The 19444-nt window shown below is 35.3% G+C and overlaps 2 protein-coding genes across 6 annotated transcripts in view; one reads left to right on the top strand and one right to left on the bottom strand.

Annotated features, from left to right (window-relative positions):
* Positions 1-19444, top strand: part of LOC309499941 (annexin A1-like) — a 95555-nt gene that overhangs the window by 17247 nt on the left and 58864 nt on the right. The gene's annotated exons all lie outside the window — the stretch shown is intronic.
* Positions 152-19444, bottom strand: part of srek1 (splicing regulatory glutamine/lysine-rich protein 1) — a 34807-nt gene continuing 15514 nt past the window's right edge. For all 5 annotated transcript variants that reach the window (XM_082171462.1, XM_082171461.1, XM_082171463.1 and 2 more), the window contains 3 exons: positions 5256-5324; positions 5055-5169; positions 152-1870 (listed from right to left, as the gene is read on the bottom strand). In XM_082171462.1, the coding sequence (XP_082027588.1) occupies positions 1715-1870; positions 5055-5169; positions 5256-5324 (340 nt within the window). In that variant the 3' untranslated portion in view covers positions 152-1714. The remainder of the gene's footprint in view (positions 1871-5054; positions 5170-5255; positions 5325-19444) is intronic.

Genomic DNA, 19444 nt, shown 5'->3' with positions numbered 1-19444 from the left:
TTTTCATGTTTTATATTTTAAAAAATCGTAAGGACTGTTACACATTTAAAACTAGGAACTTGGCATGTCACTCATCCTGTGCCCCCAAAATGCTCACATTTTGTTCACACAATGTAAAGAGCTGCGCATTCAGAAAAAAATGTGTCAGTAATATAGATAAACTGGAAGTATAACCTCTTTAATGTCAATTTCATGTTAGGGAAAATCATTTATACATGTATATCTAAACAAATGCAGAGAATCACACCGCTCACAATCAATATAATTGAGAAGTCACTTCATTCTTATTCATATTAGTTCTGCTGCTAACGAGTACTGTATATAATTCTATATACCCACTTACAAAATTAGACTGAACAAAAAATACTTAATATAAAAAATAAATAATATTCAGAAGCTTTAAATTGTAGTAAATGAGACTGTTAATAATTTTACTGTACTCGTCAATCGGTAAAGGCTTCTTAGAAAACCCATTAAAACATCTGAATATATGCCACACAATACTTGTATGAAGAGATTAATGTAGGTCTCTGTATACACTGGTTCAAACTAAATACTGTTAAAAAATAAAGATAAAACTATGCATTTTACACAAGCTTTGTTATAATGCTAAATAAATAACCCCTTTTGACTTTTAAATATTCTGTTGCCACGCAGTCTCTGTCTAGGCACTTTCAACACACACTGTTCACTGGGAGTGTTATTCTACACATGTACTAATTGCATTTTTGTTGTGTTTTACTTTAGTAAATAGAACTGATGGAAAAGACCAAGTAGAAAGGGTGAATCTTCAGGTACCCCAAAATCAACTGCTGCCATTATTTTCATGACAATTAATGACAAATGCCTTTCCACTTACATACATACAGTACTGGTCGAAAGTTTGGAAACATTACTATTTTTAATGTTTTTGAAAGATGACACTTATGCGTTACTGTTTCCAACATTGATAATAAAATCAGCATATTACAATGATTTCTGAAGGATCATGTGACACTGAAGACTGGAGTAATGATGCTGAATATTCAGCTTTGCATCACAGAAATAAATTATATTTTAATATTTCACAATATTACATTTTTTTTCTGTATTTTTGATCAAATTAATGCAGCCTTGATTAGTGTAAGAGACTTGTTTTAAAAATGTTTCCAAACTTTTGATCGGTACTGTATGTATATATGTGTATATAATGAGAATTGTGGGGAAATTGTGCTTAAATGTCATGAAAATAATCACAAACATCCTAAAGATAGGCTTCATTGTCTTTATGCAAAATATATTATTTTGATTTTGAATTAAACATGACTTTTTTGAGATGCACACTAATAATAATGGCTTTGTTTTAGTAAGATGGACCAAAAAAAAGAAGATAGAAATAAGCATAAAATGTTATCTTTCCACAAGAGTGTAAACACAAAGAGACATGCAAAAGAAAACAAATCCAAAACGGATAAAAAAAAGTGACCTGAATACAAGCACCTTCGTTCAATATACCGCATCTCTCTGCACATGTAGATCTATCCACAACTTTACATTTTCATCCATATGAATATCATATGACAGGTAGCATATTCACAGCAGTAGAAAATGTTTTCAAAAGCCTACAATCACACAGCAATGGACGCAAGAGAAAGCACTTAAAAACTGAGACAGTTGTTACAGTATGATACATGATGCTGTGCTCTCCAGACTTGGCATTATGGGTATATGTGGATCACTCAGCTGGAGAGAGATCATCCTCCTCAGCGTAAGTGCTCATGTAGCTGCCGTTGAGATGAGCTCGAGGAGATCTGTCATCGCTTCCCAAAGAGCCCGACCCGTCCATGTCACTGTCATACTCCTGGTCCACCTGCTCGTAGCTCCTTTCCATCTGCAAAATCAAACCATGACTCAGAAAAGCGCAAATAACACTTTCCATTCAGTAAATCTGACTGAAACCAGAATAAAGTCAGCATGCCACAGGCTGCAAGCTTCATCTAAATAACCATTCAAGAATTATAATCTTGTGGGTATTCATAGCCCAAAGTCATATTTAATTCCCACATGTAACATTCACAATTAGTAAAAAAAAAAAAGGCAGTAAAAATATTTTGTTACAAAAGATTTTCGTTTCAATTAATGCTGTTCTTTTGAACTTTCTATTTATCTAAACAATGGATCATGGTTTCTACAAAAATATGAAGCAGCACAAGAAATTAGAAATGTTTCTGAACACCAGGGGCCTCATTTATAAAACTTTGCGTAGGATTTGCGTCAGAAGTGGCGTACGGATGAAACATAGGACGTGCGTACGCACAGAAATATTTGGATTTATAAAACCGTGCGCACGCACTTCCTACGCAGTTTTCCCTTAATAAATCACAATCAATTCTAAATGTAGCGCAGCTTTTGCGGCTTCATGTCACGCCCATAGTTGCCCATAAATAGTCCGTGAAACGCCCACAAGTTAATATTCATTGATTGCGAAATCATGGCAAATACAGAGAGGAAATAAAAAAAAAACGTAACTTCACTCAATGTGAAGTGGAAGTTATCGTTGGCGAGGTGGAAAAGAGGAGAAAAATGTTGTTTGGAGGGCACAGTGTGCATTACTAATGCCAAAAATGCACTTGAGTGGCAAAAGGTTGCAGACGCCGTAAATGCTGTAGCCTCACAACCTCGGACCGTGGCCGAAATAAAAAAGAAATGGTCGGACATCAAAGTTGAGGCAAAAAAGCGTTTAGCGCTCCATCGCCAGAGTTGAGACAGACGTCATACGTTATTTTATCAAAAATAAAACAAACTAAAGGCATATGCATGAATACCATGATTCCGTAGCTGATGAAGAAATGTTTTACTATGAAAACAACTTTCCCCAGTGGACAATTAATACATCTATCTATTTATCTATCTATATATCTCCCTAATTATCTATCTATCTGTCTATCTAATTGCATCTATCTGCTCCGCCAGACGGACACATTGACGAGAATATCAGTTTTGCACATTATTTCGTTCTGTTTTATTTATGAGGATGAATTGCATAACATGGCAATATTATTGCAGAACATATTTCACTTTTCTTTTTGCAAATATGTGTTAATTAGCATTTCTGTTGTAATTTTCGTTTGATTTTGTTTGTTATACACTGCAGATCGATCAAACGGGTGTTCGTGTAGGCTGTTAATTGTAAGACTTGCTTTGTAAAGTCTTCATGTTATTTATGAGAGGCAGTATTGTCCTTTCTTTTACACAACGGTCTAAAGTTTCACACATCACTTTCACGTGTTTCTTCCCTCTGCCGACGGTGTCGCCATTTCTCATTTCACCCGTTTTTGTGCGTACGCCTGGGTCAGAGCTTGCGTGAAGGACCGCACATTTTCCCGTCAAGTTTGCTTTTTATAAATACCAATTATTGCGTAGAGAGCGGCGTACGCCTTCTTTTGTGCGTACGCAACGTTTATAAATGAGGCCCCAGGTCAGCATATCAGAATGATTTCTTAAAGATCACATGACCTTGAAGGCTAGAATAATGGCTGCTGAAATTTTTAAATTACATTTTCAAAAATATTAGAATAGAAAACTGTTATTTTACGTAGTGATAATATTTCACAATATTACTTTATTTATATAAAATATTAAATAATATATATTTTATAATATTCATATTTTACTGTATTTTCTGTATTTTTAAAAAAACTATTAGCCAACACAAATTATTCATGTTTTAAGTCATATTTATAAAAGTCACATAATTCATATAAATCAATGCATCAATAAATGATTATTGAAACACTACACCCGTAGGTATTACACATTTGTATTTTTTTTACGAATTGCTCTTTTTGTTTATTACTTTAATAAATAGAAATGATGGAAAATCAACTGCTGCCATTATTTTATTATATTATAGCAATGAGAATTGTGAGGAAATTGTGCTTAAATGTCATGAAACTAATAAAAATAAACATCCTAAATACAGGCTTCATTGTATTTATGCAAAATATATTATTTTGATTTTGAGGTAAAAGCATGACTTTTTTAAGATGCACACTAATAATAATGACTTTGTTTTAGTAAGGTGGACCAGAAATGATAAGTCACATAATGCATATAAATAAATGTATTAAGAAATGATTATTGAAACACTACACCCCTAGGCATAAAACAATATTTTTTGATGAAAAATTTATGATTTTTATATTCTGTAATTGATGCATTGAACATTCATTGTCAGACGCTCAGATGCTTTGATGTACCAAGTAATCGCTTCAGAAGTGTCTCCATCATGTCAAAAAGATAAATCCTGTGAGAACGGTTCACACTTTATCAAAAAGACGTCACATTTAGAGGATATATCAAAGCTTTACGGTAAAAACAGTCATAATGATAGTTATCAGATGCAGACAGGCGTAAAAAAAAAAAAAAGGTGTTAAAAAGACAATCTTTGAAAGGATCAGCTGTGAATGTGATCCTATGTTTCTTATCTATTAAAACTAGAGCAGCACGCTGTGTTACAGCTGAGCTACATGCAAATAACTTAATCTGAATGTGCACAGCGAGCTCTTTGAGGTGTGCGGGGAGCAATGAGTCCTTCATTATGAGCTTGAGGTTTTAGTTTTCAATCATCACTAATATAATTGCAAAAGCATCAATGCAAACCGGTTATTGATCCAGTGAGTTGAATACAGAAGAAACTGCCAAATTGGTGTAAAGAAGACATATTAACATTAGCTATTCTCCCACGACCAAACCCACAACTATCTGAATGCCACCACACTGTTTAATCGTTAGTTCATATGCCTCCAGAGATTAGTTGTACCTGGTAATGATGTAGTTTCACAATATGAATAAAGAGACTGTCCTTCCATGGTGTTATTAACAATATGTGTCACAAAGACTTTCTAGGAACAGCTGTGTAAAATGTGTTGGTGTTCATTTAACGTTGTTACTTAACCTCAGACCAAAATTTCTGCATCAATCCACCAATACAAATTTATTCTGTTTGCGTTACATGAATGAAGGTCAATGTGCGTGTAAATGAGCTAAGTGTTTAAAATAAAAATCAGACACACCAGTGAGGGTTTAGTTTTATGGTCAGAATCCCTGCTTTTCCTCCTGGACGTTGAGCTCTCCATCCTTTCCCTGCTACTGTCCCATCCTTTATCTCTCTTTTTATCTTTCTTGCCTCTGAAAATGGACAGGAAAAATTAAGATTTTAATAATGAACATGCCAATACAATAGTGTCAGACCAAAATTGTCACACGCAGTAAACCTTTTGGATTGTGATGGTGACCTGGCTCTCCGCTTGGGTGACCTGGATCTACTTCTTTTCTTATGTCCTCTGTGAGATAAAGAAGGAAAAAACGTAAGTCAATTTAAACACACACAAAACAAATATTATTAAAAACTTTGTCTTATTTTTCAGTGAAAATATCTAAACATCTTTCCTAAAAATGTATACATTGACACAAAATTGAATTAAAGTTGCAGTAAGCGATTTCTAAGAAATGCTGTTGAAAGTGGATCGGACCGAGCACCAAAACACACTTGTAGCCAATCAGAATTAAGTATACACTCATTAGGGGGGAGATGGCTGTGTTGCATAGCATGTTCGTGAATTTTTGGGCAGAGCTATCAAAACAGGGGAGTGATCAGGGCTTGACATTAACATCCGCCAAATTGAGGTGACTTCAGCAAAGGCATGTAACGCAGTCACTCCTACTAGCCACTTTGGTGGGTTGAATTTTATATATAATACATACATTTTTCAATTGTAGTCTTTTAAAAAGTCATCTGAAATAATAAACTAAGTACAATATAGTGTTTTTAAAAAATATTGATTGTTCAATACATTTCAATACTGAAACACTATACAATACAATATTTATTTATAAAGCACATTTTAAAAACAACCAAGGCTGACCAAAGTGCTGTACAAACAAATGGGCTTTATAAACAAATAATAAAATGTTAAAATCAATTCTACATTTGACAGGTAGCATAGGGGTTAGCGACTCATACTTGTGGGTCCCAGTGAGGAGTCTAGCAACTGCGTTTTGCAATAGCTGTAGACGAGAGAGGGAAGACTGAGGGACACCAAAATAAAGTGAATTACAATAGTCTAGATGAGAATCACTGGTTAAAAGTTACTCTGGGATAAAAAAGGGTTTCACTTTAGAGAGTTGGCGAAAATGAAAATAAGCATGATTTTACAACAGGACTGATCTGTTTATCAAATTTTAGGCCCAGATTTCCAGCGCTTTGAGTTTCATATGGGGAAAGAGAACCACAGTCAACATCAAGTTTTCCTTCTACCAAAATATAATTATTTCAGTTTTATTTAAATTTAGAAAATTACTTGAAAGGCAAAAGCTTAAGTTCATTTAAACAGGCCAACAGTAGTTGTAAACCATTTTTATCGCTATGTTTTAAGGGAAAATAGATCTGAGTATCATCAGCGTATAGATGAAAGGATACTCCGTATATATTAAAAATGGAAGCCAGAGGTAGCATGTACAGGGTAAACAATACCGGCCCGAGGATTGATCCCAGTGGTACTCCACAGTTAAGAGGTATACTAGATGAGGACTGATGAACAATTCGAACACTAAAACATCTGTTGGGTCAGATAAGAACGCAACCACTGTAAGACTACGCCACGAGAGCCCACAGAGATCTCCAGACGTCTTAACAGGATCTCATGTCGACCAAATCAAATGCAGCACTCAGATCTAATAAAACTAAAGCCATGGATTTCCCAGAATCAGTTTCTGTAAAAATAAACGCTTGAAAATCTTAAAAGGGCAGATTCAGTACTGTGTAATGCTTTAAAAACAGATTGAAACATTTCATGAAGAGAATTTACAGCCAAGTAAGATTGTAATTGAGACAGAGCAACTCTCTCAAGGATCTTCGAGATAAAAGGTAGATTAGAAAAGGATGGAAATTAGAAAGAGAGGAAGGATCCAAGTTTGTTTTTTAAGATATGGCATCACCACAGCAAATTTGTTACTGTTAGGGAAGGAACTACTAGACAGGCATTTGTTAATAACCAATAACAGGCCAGGAGGCCAAGACCAACTGTGTCCATGATTTGTCTCAGGAAAAAAGGTGGAATAATTTCCAGAGGACAGATGGTAGGTTTTAGGTGACCAACAATTTCATTACATGAATCCAGATCAATCGGCTCAAACTCAGACCAGATGGAAGAACATAATGGCACATCATGCATAGTGTATACAGAGTTAGACAACTGAGATCTTAAAGTTGTGATCTTATCAACAAAAAACGTTCCAAAGTTGTCACAGAGAGCAGTAGAGGGCTCTAAAATAGAATGCACAGAAGGATTTAAAACAGAGTTAATAGTGCAAAAGACAACTTGAGGTTTATGACAATTGTTTGTTATAAGTTCAGAAAATTATCTGCATTTTGCGGCCTTTGCAGCTTTCTGAAACAAGTGAATGCAGATGGTACAGCGGTTACACTGGTAACCCATAAACAAAGCAGCTGCACTACTTTCTGTCACTTGTCTCTGTGAGGACGGTTCTCTCTAGTAAGAGACTGATCGATGTATGGGGGCTTTATTGCTTTACTATCTGGCAGTCGTATTAGTTCTCATTGTTTGTTTGTGCACGTGTTTATTCTGTGCGCTTAATACATGCTTGATGTGAAACGTTAAATGTTTGGGGTTGCTGCTCTTTTGTGTAACGAATGGACTTAATCCAAAATGCTCTAGGCATCATAAAACCTTCCCCCTCTCCCCTGTTGTCATCGGCCCTCAAGCCAGTTCTCTTCAAAGACCGTTATCACCTCTGCTCTCCTGAACGATCTGAGCAAGAGACTGTGTCTGCCACCCTCAAAGACAGCACGAGAGTCCAGACCGCACTCGCCATTTGGTAAAAGACTATAGAGATAAACTTCCAATACACAAGGACACTTACTCCATTCTTACCCACAAACTTTCCCAAATGTTTATAGTATTTCTCCTGTGTTTTATGCATGTCCCTATGTTTTATTAGTTATGATTCTTTAGTTATGTTAGAGTAACTTCAAATGTTGATATCCAAAGATGATGTATCACTGCTTTAATGTCTTCAGATCTAGGCCTGTCACGATTATGAAATTTAGGTGACGATTAATTGTCTAAAAAATAATTGCGGTTATGCCGATTAATTGTCTGTTTTAGGGCTTTGTCATAATTTTTTGGTGTGCTTCATTCATTAAATAATTGTGATGAATTTAATCCTTTGTAAGTTATCATTTTGCAGTGTAAGATTACAGTTTACACCTTTAAATATTAAATAAATATATTCAATAGCTATGACAATTTTCTTAATAAACTTAGTTAGTGTATTAATCAGCAGCAAAAGTAATTCTTGAAAAAATCTGCACCGTAATTTTATGAAATCTAAACATGTTGATAAAAACAAATTACTATTAGTACTATTATAAAATTAATGTATTAATTACATTTGATTTATATATGAATGTAAAGAATCATATATATATATATATATATATATATATATATATATATATATATGTATATCAACATTGATAATAATAATGAATGTTTCTTGATTATCAAATCATCATATTAGAATGATTTCTGAAGGATCATGTAACACTGAAGACTGGAGTAATGATGCTGAAAATTCAGCTTTGATCACAGGAATAAATTACAGTTTAAAATATATTAAAATAGAAAGCAGTCATTTTAAATTGTCATAATATTTCACAATATGACTTTTTATTTTTTTATAAAATAAATGCAGCCTTGGTAAGCAGAAGATACTTTTTTTTAAAACATTTAAAAAATCTTACTGACCCCAAACTTTTGAACGGTAGTGTATGTAAGATATGTATATCTATCTATCTATCTATCTATCTATCTATCTATCTATCTATCTATCTATCTATCTATCTATCTATCTATCTATCTATCTATCTATCTATCTATCTACACACACACACACACACACACACACACACACACACACACACACACACACACACACACACACACACACACACACACACACACACACACACACACACACTCCACACAAATAATATTAAATTATGCTTATTTTAAATGTATTGTGCAGCTTTTTAATGGGGCAACAAGATATGATATATACAACAGAACAGAACAAGATAGGCTTTTAATAATCTTCTTACAGTGCAAAAAAACACGAAAATATGAAACACTTCAAAACAGAGCGGCACAAAGCACATATGCGTTTCGCGTGTGCAGAATGATGTGCTCAAAGCAACATAGGGTCACAATGCGCATTTAAAACTTCACGGCACAAAGCAAAGAAACGTCGAGCTCACAAATCCTAGTGTATATCTGTCCAACAGTTTATTGATCGTTTGTTTCTTCACAGTTTTAAATTCCAGTTATTGTGCGTTTGATGCCAATTCATAGTCCTTGTGCTGTGTGTGATCTAACAGGCACACGGTAGCGAGTCGTTTAGAAACAGCAATAAACTCCAGCAAAATAAAACTTTAGCAAAATAAAATAACAAAATAAAATAATTTTATGCAAATCCACAGCCCCTTTTCTACAGATCAAGTATTATAACGTAAATATATCATTTTGGTGAGAGTTTCCTGTCGTAACCGGACGAGGCGCGCTGTTTGAACGCTGAACGGAGAATGATTGACTGCTGCAGAGGAGGGAAGACGAGTTTCCGTGAACTTTAATTTAACGATGTAAATATATTTCTGTCCCTCACATTAAGATATAGAATGGCTCCAGATGACTTTGAATATATTGCTGGAAAACTTAATTAGTGCTTGTCTATTTCTTTTGGTCCATGACTCCCCCTTGTGCCGAAGGCCTATAAAAGAGCGCAATAATCGCGGTTGTCTAAAACAATCGCGGTTAAATCAAATAATCGCGATCAGACGGTTATTTAATTATCGCGACAGGCCTCAGATCCCCTTTCTAGGTATCACAAGAATCGTCTTTTGATTTTATAATCAATGGTGTACAACATGTTATGATAAATTGCATCATAAATATTTGTACCATACTTTTGTGTAAAGACTGCACATATTCTCCATGACAGCATGAACATGCAAATGGAGATAAGATGAACAAAGACCACAGACTTTCTCCCGGTCATCTTTGATTGGTCACCTCACCATATGGGTGTGAACTGAGATGACCTTTAAGAGTGTCTGATTAGTTCAGATCTTTGCTCAGTCTCTTTGAGACAACATTTTTCCTGACTCATTCCGGCAACTTCATCTTCAAGTTAACTTCTTTGGATTCAACGTTGGACGAAGTTAATTTCTTTGGATTCAACGTGGACCGCACCAAGAACCCAAACGAACGCTTCAGCGCACTCCAGGTAAAATCATCAAGAATCTCAAGAATCTCCTGCATCTGGACTTGTTCAGCAACCGAAGTCAATGCAAGTTCCTCGCAGCATTTAGATGCGTTTCTAAGTTATTGTGCTCCTTTAAGGTGACCCTGATTCTCTGATGTTTCTCGTAGGTTGTGGTTGACTGATTGTAATCTTGCCATTCTCTTTTCTTCTCTCTCTCTTTCTTCACTTTTCTTTACTTTCTTGATTCTGTATACAATCTTTTCTTAGTTTAGTTGTGTGTGTAGCCTACCCTAGTTTCATTTATTAAACCATTATATCGACGCTTTATTGTCTCTGTGTTTGCCACATATCGAAGTCACTTAAACATCTTGATCTAGCGATACCTATGCTATTTCCCTGCTAGTACATTATTTACTTTAGTTGGAAAAGGTTATTCTTTCTTGGTCAGGAAGATAATATATTTCCTAGAATTGATAACTGATTATGCTTTCTGTTCATTGGATGAACTGATTAAATAATTGTACTATTAATCTGCTCCTCAATTACAAGTGAACATCGTTTAAACTCGCTGGAGAGGTTGTGAGTCAGGTAAGCAGGTTGTGACCTACATTTACAGCACGCAGGTCTCATTATTGTATCAGATGCACTAGGCTTAGGAGGTGGTGCTAATTATGTATGGTTTTTTTAGTTCTTTTTTTTTTTTTGTTACTTCTGTTGTTAGTTAGTATATGTTGGGTTAAACCTAGAAGGGTTTTTGTTTTATTCAGTTTTTGATTTAAGCACCTCTTTTGCTCCTTCCTCTCCTCCAGATTGTTTGTTGATTTTGCTCCTTTTTGTTGTACATATTATAAATATTCATTATTTCATTACTTTATAATTTCACTTTATTGTTTTTAAAGAGAATTAAACTTTGCGACTAAATTGTTGGTTTGTTGTCTGCTCCTTTTCTTTTGCAATCCCCTTACTGTCGTGACACACACATGCAAAATATTTTGTGTCTAATAAAATTCCTAGACAAATAACATCTAGTTAACAAGGTACGTAACACAAATACTTAAAGCTGCATTTCGTAACTTTTTTTGTGCTCAAAATGTAAAAAATGTATATAATGAGCGAGTACATCATGAATCCATTTTCCAAACCAGGGTTTTGTCTTATCCTGAATCACAACGGTACAACTATAATAAGTGTTTGACTATTTTAGACTGGTACGGGTCGTAACACTGCGGAGTAGCCCAGCACCTGCATGACTCGTCATAGACATAAACACAGAGAAGTAGCTCCGGCTACAATGTTCTTCAGCAAGACACATGCAGTTCTGTTTATTAACCGCAAGAGCGGCAAAAGCTACGGGCTGCAGCTTTAAATACTTAAAGACTTAATAGGCTATTTATTTTCAAACTATTTTTTTTTTTTTTTTTAATCTGGAGTCTGCACTACAACACAACCTAGATATTGATTGAAAATGTTCAGATTCTTTATTTGTTTGGTAACATTTTACAATAATTTAACTAATTTTCCATTAGTTAACATTCATTCACTAGCCTAGTTAACAAACTGACAATGAAAAATACTTCTAAAGCATTTATTAATCTTAGTAAATGTTATTTTCAACATTTCATAAAACATTAAAATCGAAACGTTAACTAATGAGACCTTATTGTAAAGTGTTGCGTATGGTTCTTTATACTTTTTTTTAGAAACTTTGTTTAGTTTATTTTTTTTTGTGTATTGTTTTATTGTATTTTTTAATGTCCAGTTCTTTTTGCTTTAAGAAAAAAGTTATTAATCCTTTTAAACCAAAAATTCAGTTTCGTGATAATACCATATACCGTGATAAAAGAGAGAGAGTTCTTTATTAAAATCTACACATTAAAGAGATAATTCACCCAAAAATGAAAATTTGGTCATTAATTACTCAACCATTCTCAAGTCTGAGAGCTTTTGACAGCTCCATTGACAGCTACGTCACTACCACTTTGACGCTTCAAAAAGTCCATAAAGAGATCATAAAACTAATCCATATAAATTGAGAGGTTTAGTCCAAATTTTCTGAAGAGACTTGATTAGTTTTATATGAACAGATTTCATTTAGGCTTTTATTCATATTTAAACATTGATTAGCGGAAATAAACAGAAGCTCAACCGAACCTGCATGATGCACAAGAACAAATATCTTGTGGAAATTAAAACGTTAAAACTGCAATTTACCAAAGACAGTCCAAAAACACGGTTTGTAAATCGCTGATGTTCCTTGCGTCACAAACTACCCTGTAACCAATCACGTCAACGTGCCTGCGGGCTTTAGTATGGAGGTATTTTTGGTGCAAAACTACTGAACGCCTGTGACAGTGAAATTTGTAGTTGTAGAGAATAGCCACACATGTGTATCAGTAAATTTGAAGTCACAGAGAGAAATGTTTTAAGAGTTGCAAACTTGTAGACTTTTTTTTATCTTTCACAAACACAACACAACAGTTACACCTTCTCAAATTCTTCATTGCAGGTGCACAAATCCTATTCTACAAATCACAAATTAAGAAACTCATACACTCACATTTTTGCTACAGTTGCTGCAGTGAATATGGTGCAAAACGCATTTAAACACCTGCATCAAAAAATGTGAAGTCACGGAGAAATTTTGCTCATCTGCAAATCAGTATATGAATTCATCCAATGAGAGTTGCACACTTGTAGAATATTTTCTCACAAATGTCTTGTATATTTTTCTAGCACAAACACAAGTACATAACTACAGCTGCTTGAATCTGCTGCGACGAATCTCAAACACTGTTTTTCGCTTTCAAGTGACAAGTTTCGCGCGCTCTCCCTTTTGCACCAAGTGCACCTCGAAATGTGGGGCAAAAGTTAGTTGTGCATCTGTAGAGGCAGTGGGCGGAGCCTACATGAATATTCATGAGTTTCCCGGGCATGTGCGTGGAACTGCTCATTCTAGTTCACGCTCCTCGTTTCTCAGCAGGTTTAATGGATTATTTCAAAAAAGGTAAATATAGTTTCAGCGCGAACTTAAACTACAATTGTGTATCGTTTTGTTAAACTCATAATGTTTTTATTAATTCGTCACTGACTGAATGATTGCTACAATTCACTTCGTGTAGGCCTATATAAAGCACAGCAAACTTCAACTCGTTCATTTCGTTGTGCTTTTCCTCTGTACATTGCAATGCTTTAAACTGTCTTTTGTTATAATTTGTTGAATGTCACTGCAAAAAAAAAAATTATAATAATACGTCCCACTTTTACCATAAAACCCACCCGCGCTGGGCCCCCCAAACCCAAAAAAATGCAGTTTTTCCTAAATAACTACCTGAACCGTGGCACCGAGGATGAAGAAATTTTTATGGTATGTTGCTCTTAAGGGCCCACATCAACCTAGCCCATAATCACTCATTTGTGATTTGCGCCCCTCCCATAAAAAATGAAAATGCAATATTATTCTGCTTTAATCGCCCCTATCTTCAGTGGAGATGTTCAGAACTGCACCATATTTCATGTGTATGATTAACTTGACATCCTCTGGGGGTATCCTCTGCTAAGTTTTGTAGAATTTCATCCATGGGGGGGTATAAAATAAATTCATTTATGTGCACATTTAGTGACTGTACACTCATCGGCCTGTAGATGGTGCTGTTGAGCGAAGGGTTGCTGGTTTAGGATGATACTGTCACACACACACATGCAGGAATACAAACAAACGCAAGCATGCACACACACTGACATCCACACGCACAGACACACACCCATACACACACATACAAATCCACATGCACAGACACACACACACAAACACACACGCGCACACATGTACGCACACATACATACACGCACAGACACACACACACACACACACACACACACACACACACATACACAAAAACACACACACACACACACACACACACACACACACACACACACACACACACACACACACACACACACACACACACACACACACACACACACACACACACACACACACACACACACACAGACAGACATGCACATACTATTACTTTTTTTAGGTATATACATAAACACGCAATACAGCCAAATTACTCCACGTCATTTATTTTTGTGGAAAGCCAGTGCAGGCCTGAGCGGCGGTCATATTTTGTACCGTGATGCGGTACATCTAGTTTCCAACAGAAGAGCAGAATATTTCTAAATACATGAACCATTACCATTTAATTTATTTATTGCTAAGCTCTTCTGATAACTTACCTTATGAAGCTTTACAACTGTGTCATCTCTGGCAATAATCTCTGGGAAATAACTCCACAACCATATCAATGTCCAAATAAACATTTAAGATTTGCATGACAAAAGTTTGGAATCACTATGATTTAAGAAATGTTATACTTTTAAAGCAGGCAAGGTCAATTTCCACACTTCATTAAGCAGCACAACCATTTTCAACTGTGATAATAATCAGAAATGTTTCTTGAGCAGCAAATCAGTATTAGAATGACTGAAGGGTCATGTGACACTGAAATCTAGAGTAAAATTAGCTCTGCCATCACAACATTAAAATAGAAAACAGTTGATAAAAATATTTCACAATATTACTGTTAAATGATAAACTTAGATAAATGTAGTCTTGGTACCTTAGAGGTACCTTACCTTAGAACCTTACTAATACCAAACTTTTAAACAGTATATATATTATTAAAACCAGCACAAGTACACCTTGCAATCAAAACATTAAAAAATAATATTGTTACATTATTTCGCCAGTATGTTTGTAAATATTTTTTTAGAACATCAAATTGGTGGCTTATTATATTCCGTAAAATAATTCTAAGTGTTTTTTTTTATTTCTCATTTACAGTAACCTAGTTGTATCAAATGTAATTTATCCACTTTTGTCCATACAATTTTGTTTAATCCAAATTGTACGTATGTATTAAAGCAACACATTCATGCTTGAGTTTGGTCTTAAATGATTTGGCTTATTTAAACGAACAAGAATTTAAGAACAATCACACCAGGATATATTATATATATTTTAAAAAGTGTTAGCCCACAGATACATTTATGAGGTTTTTTTTAGTTTATTGCAATCAACAAATGATAACAATTAGTAAAAGCCAGTTTTAAAGCTTTGCCAGGTGCAATTTATACGACGAGTTGAAGTTTGCTGTAGCTACTGTATATAGGCCTACACGAAGTGAATTGTAGCAATCATTCAGTCAGTGACGAATTAATAAAAACATTATGAGTTTAACAAAACGATACACAATTGTAGTTTAAGTTCGCGCTGAAACTATATTTACCTTTTTTGAAATAATCCATTAAACCTGCTGAGAAACGAGGAGCGTGAACTAGAATGAGCAGTTCCACGCACATGCCCGGGAAACTCATGAATATTCATGTAGGCTCCGCCCACTGCCTCTACAGATGCACAACTAACTTTTGCCCCACATTTCGAGGTGCACTTGGTGCAAAAGGGAGAGCGCGCGAAACTTGTCACTTGAAAGCGAAAAACAGTGTTTGAGATTCGTCGCAGCAGATTCAAGCAGCTGTAGTTATGTACTTGTGTTTGTGCTAGAAAAATATACAAGACATTTGTGAGAAAATATTCTACAAGTGTGCAACTCTCATTGGATGAATTCATATACTGATTTGCAGATGAGCAAAATTTCTCCGTGACTTCACATTTTTTGATGCAGGTGTTTAAATGCGTTTTGCACCATATTCACTGCAGCAACTGTAGCAAAAATGTGAGTGTATGAGTTTCTTAATTTGTGATTTGTAGAATAGGATTTGTGCACCTGCAATGAAGAATTTGAGAAGGTGTAACTGTTGTGTTGTGTTTGTGAAAGATAAAAAAAAGTCTACAAGTTTGCAACTCTTAAAACATTTCTCTCTGTGACTTCAAATTTACTGATACACATGTGTGGCTATTCTCTACAACTACAAATTTCACTGTCACAGGCGTTCAGTAGTTTTGCACCAAAAATACCTCCATACTTTAGCATCATTAACTAACTATGCTCTGAAGCCAGGTAATCCCGGTATATTTTTCTGTTGATATGAAAAATCAGGTACATTTAGAAATATAACGGGTGAATTATGTATATGCTGTATATGACAATGCTATGATGAACTATATGCCTTTCTCCACTGACACTACACTAAATGTTCAATGACATTCAAAGTGTTTCTTAGGGTACTGATGTTTAAAAGGCAGACTGAGATGGTGAACATGGTTTGTGTAACATTAGCAACACATTATTAGCCATTTGATAACGTAGTCAAGCAAAAGGATATTCATAACAATACCGTTATGTGTCCGACGTTGTAAAGAGCGATATCATTGAGCAACGTTTACTACAGCAAAGTTGGCGGAGTGGATCTCTAAGCTGGTGTAAGTGAGTGGAGGCGGGGCTAATTTGCATATTCATGGTTCCACATATACTAAATACAGCAAGGGTGTAGAGTTACAATAAAGCTATTGAAGTTTTTTTCACAGGAAAAAAAACATTTAAAAAGTTGGCCAGCAAGGCCGCCTTTGCAGGCCTAAACACTATCAGAATCACTGACATTAATATATTATTTCCATGAATGTGTATTAAATTATTCCCAAAAGTACATTCTCTTAATTCCATATCTTTTCACTTGGTTGCGCAGCTTCCAGTAGTGTATATTTATTTAAGAGCTTTTATCCAATCATATTTCAGCCATCATGTGTTGCCAGGGTCAAAGAAATCTGCCTTGAGGCCTTCAGAATCGATAGTGTGGGCGCCTGTAGTAGCTTAAAATAAATGGCAATGCAACTGTTGCTTTAACCAATCAGATAATCAGTCAGATTTAATCAGCCAATCAGATTTCGATGTGACTGCACCGAGGCCATCTAGCAGGCGTACAATAACGTCGGCATTTTCATGTCCTTTGATTGGATGGTCAGAGCATGTACTAGTAGTCAGAGTTAGCAAACCGCATCTATAGCGAACTGCATAAACTAAAATATATTCCTGTAGATTTCGTAGTTTTTTAACCCAAAAATTAATTTTCCTCTCCCTCCTCGACCCCCGGAAGTTTCAAACCTACCGGAAACAAACTCGACTTATAAGCCTCGATAGAAAATACTTACCGGTATTATTGGAACTGAAACGCACAGATAACCTGTACAACAGAGTGTTTAAGTATTCTTGAGGAAAGATATTAGGATGGATTTTGTGTAAAAAAAAATCAATAGTTTTGGTGAGTATCATGCTTATTTTTGTCCCCATTTTTTTCCGTGCTGAATATGATTTTCTTCTTAATTTTTCGTGTAAATTTATGATCTAAACTTTTTTTCCCAAACATTCATACTATTGTAACGTCTGAAGAATAACAGACAAGGAAGGCTCCGTTTCTGAACTTCTTAATCGGAATGCAAAACAATTGTACACAAACGCACCAGCCTAACTCACTCGCTCGTTTCTCTCAGTTTCTCTCTACCCAGCCTTTTCCGAAGTCACCGCATTAACCCTATACCTGCCTGTGCAAAATACAACTACCCTGGAAATCCAGAGTTCTCGCGAGAGTACAATTTGAATTTGCTCAGCGAGTTACTCTGGCATTGAGTAATGATGCTCATTAACTATGCCCTTGTAGCCGAGCTGCACCAATGGCTGCTGGGCGATTATTATTACTCGATGCCAGACCCTTAATCTTTCAGATTTTATGTCTGGATTTCCAGGCTAAAATAAAACAGCAATTTCACAACAATTATAAAGAGTCTATGCGCTACATTATTAAAATCGTATTAAGAGATGGATTAATTCAGGTAGGACACCACTCAAGGCCTAGGTGTGAAATGCACTGCCCACTATATATATATATATATATATATATATATATATATATATATATATATATTAGGGGTGTAACGATACGCGTATTCGTATCGAACCGTTCGGTACGAGGCTTTCGGTTTCAGTTTTCGGTACGCATTACGTACCGAACGGTTCGTTGGACCATTTTTTTCTGCCGACCAAAATTTCGTTATTTCAAATGAAGGCGCGTCGCGGGTGGCAAGCGCGCTCATAGAGGCTGGCGCGACCACAACATCAACTGGCAAATGCAATGTAAGGAACGAAACTGAGCTACTCTTATTGTGTTTGTGTGGACCGTTTATCAGTTTTGACCTGTGAAGCGGGACTCGCGAGCCCTATGCGCGAGCCTGATCAAGCAACACCACACAGCGCTAAGAGATCCAGACCAGTAAAGAAAGCATTTGAATTTCAAATGCTTTTTGAATTCGCCACTGAAGTAATAACATCGCTGCGAGATCTAGTGAGAAACATGCACATTTCTCTGTTATTAACGGATCAAACAGCGCTGACGTGGAAACCAGGAAGAAACATCGTGCCATGAATGAACTGGCCGGTGTCCACAGATCAGCAACATTCACCGTGGAATGGATTTGCTGTAGTAACACTAACTGCAAGGTATGGAAGTTTGTCAGGAATAGTGGGCTATAATGCTTTCAAGTAACATTACGTCTGTTTTATTTTTGCAATTGCTGCCCTCAAATGTTAATCTGAACTAAAATAAACCTTTGTTTATAACTAGCCTACTACTACAATATTACATTTCATTTTGTCCAAGGAGCTGTTTTGTTTTATATGCTCATAAGAACAGTCAAGTATAGCTCCATTATTGCTCAGTAAAAAAGCAACAACAAAAAATAAATAAAAAAATCATCCTTTATGATGTTAGTTTCATTAAATAAAATAAAAATAAAAATAATTCAAGGACATTTCTCTGGCATTTATTTATTTTTGCTGTAGCCTATGGAAAACGAACCGAACCGTACCGAACCGTGACACAAGTGTATCGTATCGAACCGAACCGTGAATTTTGTGAACCGTTACACCCCTAATATATATATATATATATATATATATATATATATATATATATATATATATATATATGAAGAGTTCAGATGCAAAATCCTCTAAGTGCCATCTGAAAATTTCTTCTAGAATGATCATTTTTATCAAGCTCGTATATTTAAGTTCAGTAATTTCACTTAAAGGACAACTAATAGGTCATTTTCATTTAAGTGAAATTACTGAACTTAAATATACAGGCTTGATAAAAATGA

This window comes from Leuciscus leuciscus (genome assembly GCF_965113295.1).
Source record: "Leuciscus leuciscus genome assembly, chromosome: 5".
Taxonomy (NCBI): Eukaryota; Metazoa; Chordata; class Actinopteri; order Cypriniformes; family Leuciscidae; genus Leuciscus; species Leuciscus leuciscus.
This window is presented reverse-complemented; position numbering and strand designations above follow the sequence as displayed.